General features: G+C 40.0%; 1 protein-coding gene across 1 annotated transcript in view; it reads right to left on the bottom strand.

Moving 5' to 3' along the window:
* Positions 1 to 7,288, bottom strand: part of CNTRL (centriolin) — a gene marked incomplete at its 5' end in the record, with an annotated part of 17,090 nt that extends 9,802 nt beyond the window's left edge. Inside the window, 13 exons of the mRNA XM_009879397.1 lie at positions 5 to 112; positions 200 to 377; positions 855 to 994; positions 1,179 to 1,323; positions 1,726 to 1,842; positions 1,992 to 2,171; positions 2,453 to 2,632; positions 3,654 to 3,834; positions 4,309 to 4,454; positions 5,150 to 5,284; positions 5,515 to 5,691; positions 6,364 to 6,584; positions 7,135 to 7,288. Coding sequence (XP_009877699.1) covers positions 5 to 112; positions 200 to 377; positions 855 to 994; positions 1,179 to 1,323; positions 1,726 to 1,842; positions 1,992 to 2,171; positions 2,453 to 2,632; positions 3,654 to 3,834; positions 4,309 to 4,454; positions 5,150 to 5,284; positions 5,515 to 5,691; positions 6,364 to 6,584; positions 7,135 to 7,288 — 2,062 coding nt within the window. The remainder of the gene's footprint in view (positions 1 to 4; positions 113 to 199; positions 378 to 854; positions 995 to 1,178; positions 1,324 to 1,725; positions 1,843 to 1,991; positions 2,172 to 2,452; positions 2,633 to 3,653; positions 3,835 to 4,308; positions 4,455 to 5,149; positions 5,285 to 5,514; positions 5,692 to 6,363; positions 6,585 to 7,134) is intronic.
* Between the last annotated feature and the right edge of the window lie 429 nt (positions 7,289 to 7,717).

Below are 7,717 nucleotides of genomic sequence, written 5' to 3'. Positions count from 1 at the left end.
GCACCGTCGTGAATGACGGTGTAAATCACTGTGCCAGCTGGCGGCACAAAGGGAGGGTCTTCGGGAACATGAGTTTCTTCATTGCCTTCACCGTCTTCTTTCACTCTTCCATCTTTATTAAAAAATATATATAAAATTAAGCACTTTTTCAGTAAGAGATATTCTTCAAGTGCCCTTACCTTTACCAAGACGGACTTACCTTTACCAGAATTCGTTCTGTACAACCTATTTCTGACTGGTGAATAAACCCAGCATCCTCCTTGGCTGGGCGAGTCTTCCTGCCTGCCCTGCCCACACCCTCTTCTGGGTGGGGATGGGCCAGAACACAGCAAACAAACACCAGAATCTTTTGTGCTGCAGGAAGCAGGAGTTGAAGCCTAAAAAAAAAAAAAAAAAGAAACACCACAACAGTATGCATTAATCTAGAAATAACAAATAATGTAAAATTATTTGGTGTAAACACTCTAAAGCACTGATTTTTCAAGACCAGGCTATACATACTCTGCTTTCTCTCACTTCCAAGCATCATGCTGCTTTAAAAGAGAACATTACGTATATTTTAAAAATACTTCTCTTAAAATCAGACAAATGCAAGAAATGTTTATCTAGTGTCTCCCTTTTAACCTTTACCTAAACGATTTTACAGTACTGCATTCTGAATAGTTCTCTCCAAATTCTCCACACACCAGATTCCCGTTATCACAGCAAGAGCCTTTATCAGGGAACATCTGCGTGTGTGTTGTTCCAGTATCTCTCTGACACCAGCCAGTATTTCTTCTGAAGCTTCTCCCAAGTTTGTAATGGACTTTCCCATAGGAAATGACTTTCCACAGAAGAGGATTTTTATTTCTGACCTGTGATGCTGGCACGTAATACCAGTATCCCCTTCTTTTCAGCGGATCCGCTATACTGGTGATGTAATCGTTCTGGTATGAAAGCACGTTTTTCAGTGCAGCAATTTCGTCTTGTAAGTTGTCGATTTCATCTTTGCTACCTGTAAATTAATTACAGTTTTATTGTTATAAGGCAAATAATTATGTCATAAATGCTGCAGCATTCAGCTCTTCCATCATGGTTATCCTGTTAATCTGAAATAATATCCAAAAAATATGGAGAAGAAGGGATAGTCTTGTGCATCCACGTTTGTCCACAAGAAATGGAGAGACAAGAGAACCCACCTGTCTCGATGTTACCCAACAACCATCTTAAACGGTCAATTTCTGCTTTTTGTTGCTCCATAGTTTCTTTTAATTTATCCATTTCAAATTTCTGAGAGCTTGATGCAACCATCTTCTCATCGGCCTTCTCCATTTCATGCTGAAACTGTTTAAAATAGTTTACATCAAAGCAAAGGGCTTCAGTCTATGTTGCGCTAAAACTGTTTTTCAACATGCCCGTCCATCCCTATAAACATGTGTGTGACACCTGTGCAACAGAATTTGTCTTCCCATCCCCTGCTGTGACCGAGGCTTACAGACAGAGTCACTTAAAGGCATTTAAGTGACCAGGTGATAGTTTTAATTAAAGGTCAGCTGCCGAGATTGTCGTGTTGCTCTTTGGCAGGGAAGAACAGAAGACAGGGCAGATGTCATGACTCGAAAAACTTGAGGGAAAAGGGCGGAGCGGACACCTCTAGATACGGCATTTTCAGAAACTCACTGAACAAATATATCCAAGCATTTTATCCTCCTCATGTAACACAGAGCAAACAGCACCCCAACCTACTTGTTCTTCCTGCTCTTTGAGGAGCTGCTGTAACAATTCTATTTCTGCTTCTGCTCTGGCAAGATCCCGGGCTGCGCGAGCTGCCTCAGCACAGAACTCTTTGGCTTCCTCTATCTCCTAAAATTAAAATTTTAGTTGGAGCTTCAGTTTGCAAGAATACTTCACGAGCTTGCAGATGTCTCACACAGCTTCGTGAAAAGCTGACTAAGAAGTGTCAGCACTTGTCTGTTCTGGAATTCCAGAATTAATTGTCAGTGTTGACTTACCTCAGCTCGCTCCTGATTGATTCTAAGCACAGTGCCATGAAGAGCCTTTAGCTGATTTTTAGCAATGGAGAGCTCGGTGGCTGCCAGTTTATCTGAAGTGATGACTGCTCTCTTTAATTCCTTCAGTTCTTTATCTAGACCAACAAATTGCATCTGTGCTCTCGCATCTTCTATTTTTTTCTGAAATCAGGAAGGCAATAGGTTTTGTAAATTTTAAGTAAAAAGCAGCACGGAAGAGACTGTTGGTACGAGTTTTTTCCCCATGAATATCCCATTTTCTATTGCATGCACAGAAGTAATAGTTTAAAAAAAAACACAAAAAACTAAAGCAAGGACAACCAATACAATTTAGGGAATGAAAGACGCTGTATTTAATTTCTGCTCCTTCCAGCATTTGAAGTTTTGGAATCTTCTTTGCACAAGCACATGCAGCATGCAGACTTCTCCTTACTCATTCCTACCCTTTTCTCTAAATCTTCCAGCTGAGCAAGAATAGTCTCTTTCTCTTCATCGGCCTCTTGGAGCTGTTGATCAGCAAGGCCCTGAATTTCTTCCATGCTCTTTATTTTTTCATGTAAATCTTGGATTTCATTCTCTAACCGATGTACCTTGTTTTTATTCTGCCTGTTTTCAGCTTTAACCTATAAGTGAAATAAGTTAGAATGAGTAGCCAGAAATAGATATTTTTTTTCCCAACCAAAAGCCACCCTATTCTAAGGACTTAAAGAAACAACATTTTGGGAACCACACTGAACCAGCAGACAAAGGAAAACAACTGCTTTGCCACCATAACTATTATAATTTAAAGTAAGTGCCCAAGTTATTTTGGTAGTGCTGCGTACAGTGATCTTTCAAGGAGGTTACTGACTATATTTTTCTACCTATAATTAAACTCTTTTTTGCTTCTTGAGTCTAAATTCTAATTCACCAAATAATCAGGCAAAAATCATATGACTGTCAGCTAAAACAAAATCAGACTCCACTGTTACATGAAGTCAAGAAAATGGGTCTCTTCTTGTTATTATACAGCTACAATTAGAGATTGCTTGTGGAGCTTTTAACGCACATTAAACCCTCTTCCAAGCAGCATTTTTTTGCAAGCTTTTTATAATAAATGCCAATAAAAGGCTACAGAGGAGCACATGCTCTGTCAAATATCCAATTTCTTAGCGAAAGAAAGCAAGAATGGTGAACAATGCCAATAAAAGGCTACAGAGGAGCACATGTTCTGTCAAATATCCAATTTGTTAGCGAAAGAAAGCAAGAATGGTGAATGTATTTCACTTTTTTAAACAGAATTTCACAGGACACACAGCACAGTTTTCCCCTCTTTGGAAGCTTTTGCCTACTTGCAGTTTCTTCACAATGAACATGACTACACAACATGCATTTATGCACAACAGGCAAACCAAAGATCTAATGACAGTTAGTACTCCTGTTCTAATCACAAGGAAAAGAATCCTGCTCTGATGCGAGTTGTCAACTTGTTCCTGACAAGTGAATGCGTTCAATTTGTCTGCCTTCAGGAGAAAATTACTCTTCTGAAAGACGGAGGGCAGCAAAGCTACATCTGTAGTGAAACCTGATCCTTCAGCTGGAAGTTCCAATTTTTAGACAAAGCTCAAATTGTCTTACACTTGTTTTTGTTGTTCTGATACGTGCCTGTCTGTATTTCTGCTGTACTTCTTCCAGTTTTTCCTGCTGGGATACCATTTCTTCCTGCAGTTGGCTCTGTCTAGCCCACGCTTTCTCTTTTTCCCTCTGAGCATCAGCAAGGATGTCATTTAATTCCTTCTGCAGATTTGCAAGGCTTTTCCCTAAAACATCAGCTGAATTCTGACATCTGGAAGAGAAACAATCCAGATTCCAAAACAGGGGGGGAAAAAAAAAAAAGTGATTTTTAAATCACAATACCAAGTACTGAAATAATGAAGCCTCATACAATTATGCAAGTTTAAGACATCCAGCGTGAACGAATTCAGGTGCAGCACAGAACCTATTGCATCCCGCAGCCAAACCTCCGCCCTGGCTCTGTTTCCAGCAGCTGCCTTTGTTTATTACCATTCTTTGCGGCTGGCAAAGCAGGAAAAAACATTTGCCCTATCCCTTGTGGTGTAGTGAAACCCAAGAGGCCTGCATGTTCCCCTCAGCACTGTAATTACTGAGCTCAGGTGATGTTCTGTTAACACAGGTTGGTGTCTGAGCTGCCCCAGGTTGCGCTCGGGAGGGCACAGCACAGGTTCATTGCTGCTCTCAGGTACTACCTGCTTTCACCTGTACAAATCTAAATCTAACACTGTATTTTTGTTTTACTCACTTAATCTCTCCAGCTCCTGTCTGAAGCTTTTGCTTGAGTTCATTCAGACGAGCTAAGACTTCTTCAGGATGAATTAGGTTACCGACAGCATGGTTTAGCTGATTCTGAAGATTTTTAAGCTGTTGTTTCAGGAGATTATTGTCTCCCTAAAAAAAAAAAAAAGACAAAACCACACCCATATAACCATAAGCAAACATGCACAAATTAGAAAAGCTAGGATTTTTTAAATATTTAGATGTGGTTTTTTTCTTTGTATTTTAAAAAAAAAAGATACCAAACATTTTTTCATTGTGGCCCAAACCAGTATCAATAACAAAGCAAGAACATCCCAAACCATCTTTGCCTTTCAGTTTCCTTTGAGCTGAGAAGTATTGAAGTGCCAGTTCAAAAATGATCTTATCCTTTCCTTAACCTAAGGCAGTGCTGTCCTTCCATAAGCAAAGCCCAGTGACATGCAGAAGCCCGTCACACTCTCTATCCGTAACAGAAGATGGAACAACTGCAAACAGTGTCCCAGGGGGTTCCTTTGCCAGCCATATTTTCCAGACAGTTTTCTTCCTGACATGTACTGGATGAAGGGAAATTAAGATACATATACCCATTTACCTATACCCTCTGCAATACAGCTGAGCAGCTCTGAAATTATTTCAAAGGTCAATCTAAATATCTAAGACAGAAAAAAGACTGTGGTGCAGGGCCTCTGCACAAGAAACTTACTCAGGAAAAGTCTTAAATTCTTCAAAACAAGATTCATGCAGAATTGTTTAAAATTCTTATTCCTTTCCCCTTGGGGGAGTGGAGAAAATTACTTTTTGGTTTTTTTAAGGCAACAAATACTTACCTGCAATTGTTTGAACTGGGAAAGGAGCTTATAATTTTGTTGTTCCTTCTCTTCTGCTAGTTGTGCTTTGGTCAGAGCATTCTCTAACGCTTGCCTTTCTTTCTCAAGCTCAGCTTGCAGGGCTGACAGTTCCATCTACAAACACAGAAAACCTTCAGATTAACATCCTCACTCCCAACCTGTCACCCAAATGCGCAACGGCTGTATTTCTTAAAACGGTACCTGTATGACAACACCTCCTAAAAAACCCCAACCATATACTTAACAGGTATATTTCCTAAAAAAATCATCACCATCGTGACTTGTCCTGGGAATTTTAATAACACTGATAAAATGCTTCGGCAACAGAAGAGCCTGGCTCTCACCTGGCTAAGTTGTTTCAGTCTTTCCAATTCTTCTTTATGCTGGTTGGCTTCAGCATCTCTGTCTCTTAGTTGGGCTTCCAGTTCAGCCTCATAGGCGCTAACGTCCCCTTGAGTATTTCTGAGCGATTCATTTATTTCTTGTTGCTCTTGGAGTGCACCTTCTAGCATTGTAATTTCCTGAAATTTTATACTTATTTTAGAAACATGTATAAAGGAGAGCCAGGATTTCCTAGAGTACATTGCCTCTCTCCCTCCGTTACTCGGGAACTCATCATCAACATGACAACAGGTAGATCCAAATAGAGACGCTAACCCTAATCACTAAATATTAAAATTTAAAGCTGAGTGGCACTGCTCATACAAAGGTCAGGTCAATGATGCTGCTGTGACAGACTACAAAAATCTACCCTCAGGTTAGAAAGGTGTAGCTTGAAGAGATGCACAGTTGTTCTAGGTATTGAGGTTTACACAAAGCTTACGAGGATAGTAAAGCAGCTCTCCAGCTGGCTGACAAGACAGATCAAAGCTCTTAATTCGCGCAGCCTCGGGTAGTGTCCAGACAGTTTTCACGAATGCAATTCCCTGGGATATCAACTGCCAATCCATTTTGAGTCGTGTCTTAAAAGTAAAGCCTGTATTTCTGAGACATCTTCCAAACGTACCAATTTACTGTACGTCTCTTGCAACTGGTTCTAAAGGCCAAATTCTGTTCTTAACGTGTGTGGGAAAATCCACCTGAAGTTACCATATTGAAAAATTATTTTATCCAAGAAACTGTGCTTTGCTATTCAGCTTTTTTTTTTTTCCTTAGGTCTTGAATTTGGGAAGAAACATAATAATAAGCCTTACTTTTCTCATATTTTCTGCATCCATGGCAACTATTTCCAGGTTGTTTTTTTCCTCGTCGAGATCTGCCAGTCTTTGCAGCAAAGATTCTTTATCCTTCTGCAACTCCTTACATTCATCATTGGCCCGTTTTGCCTGACACTTAACGCTTTCCAGGTATTCCTGTAATCCAACGATAATACTTTCTAAATCCCTTTTCAGTGCTTCGTTTGTGGCTATCTGACCTGCAGGATTGCAAAACAAATGTGAGATGGTTAGGAAACCACACTAACGTACAAAACAAACAAAACTGCCTTTCTGAATCTTCCTCAGGGTGTTCACCTATTGGATTATGTAGTAACAAGTAACTAGAGCTCAACCAGAAGCTGCCAGTGCTGTGTTTTGAAGGCTAGCAGTTCTCCTGTTACCATAATAACCTGATCACTGGAAGAGTTAAAAAGAAACTCTCGTTCTTTGTGCACACCTGCCCTCCACCTTTGCTACCTTTACACCTAAATCAACTTTCAGTTTTCATGTTCATATGGATTCCAATTCATATTATTTTCTCACCCTGCAAACTACCTTCTCCAACCACGTACAAGCGAGGCGAACATACTAAAAAATATTTTTTAAATTTATCCAAAGTCTCTAAAAAAGATCAGTAAAGGATATTTTTAAACCTTTTGCTACACATTGTGTATTTCATTCAAGCACAATAAACAAAACTGAATCTCCAATTTAATTGTCATGTTGCCCTAGGTACAAGAAACACTATAAGGCAGAAAGAAGACTTACCATCGGTGAGCTGTTGCTCCAAGTCCTTGATTTCCTCAGTTTCCTTAGCAATCCTAGAGAGCATTTCATCCAGGCGACTCTCAAGCTGTTTGTAATGTTTGTTCATTACATCCAACTGCTGTTCTTTACTTGCTTTTTGAGCTTTCATGTGAGCCTGTAAATTAACAGTTGGAAAGGTGAAGTGGGATGATGACAACAGAGATTAAAAAGCTCAAGGCAGTATTTTGCTCAGTTCTGCAGTGTCTTACTACTGGCAGTAGAAGTCTCAATTGCAGCACTTGTGGTACTTGGCAGGGTTTTTCTGTTGTTTTTCCTTGTTTCTGCCCCACAAAGAATCCCAGATAGCCAGCAATCCCTGTGACTAAGAGCATTGTTAGTGGTCTCCCCCTTGCCCAGGCGCGATGAATGAGGCCTGCATTTATACATTATTATTCATGGTTACTGCCTTTCTTCTTGCTTTTACTTTTTGTTATACCATTTCCTCGTTCAGTCAGGAACAAACGTGATTCCCTGCAGAAGCTTTAATCCTGTCATCCTGCATTGCAGATGATGCTTTAGAACATGTCAGCTCAGCACCCGAAGG

The sequence above is a fragment of the Apaloderma vittatum genome, unplaced genomic scaffold (assembly GCF_000703405.1).
Source record: "Apaloderma vittatum isolate BGI_N311 unplaced genomic scaffold, ASM70340v1 scaffold17672, whole genome shotgun sequence".
NCBI classification, from domain to species: domain Eukaryota; kingdom Metazoa; phylum Chordata; class Aves; order Trogoniformes; family Trogonidae; genus Apaloderma; species Apaloderma vittatum.
The sequence above is the reverse complement of the archived record's forward strand: the minus strand, read 5'-3'. Positions and strand labels throughout refer to the sequence as shown.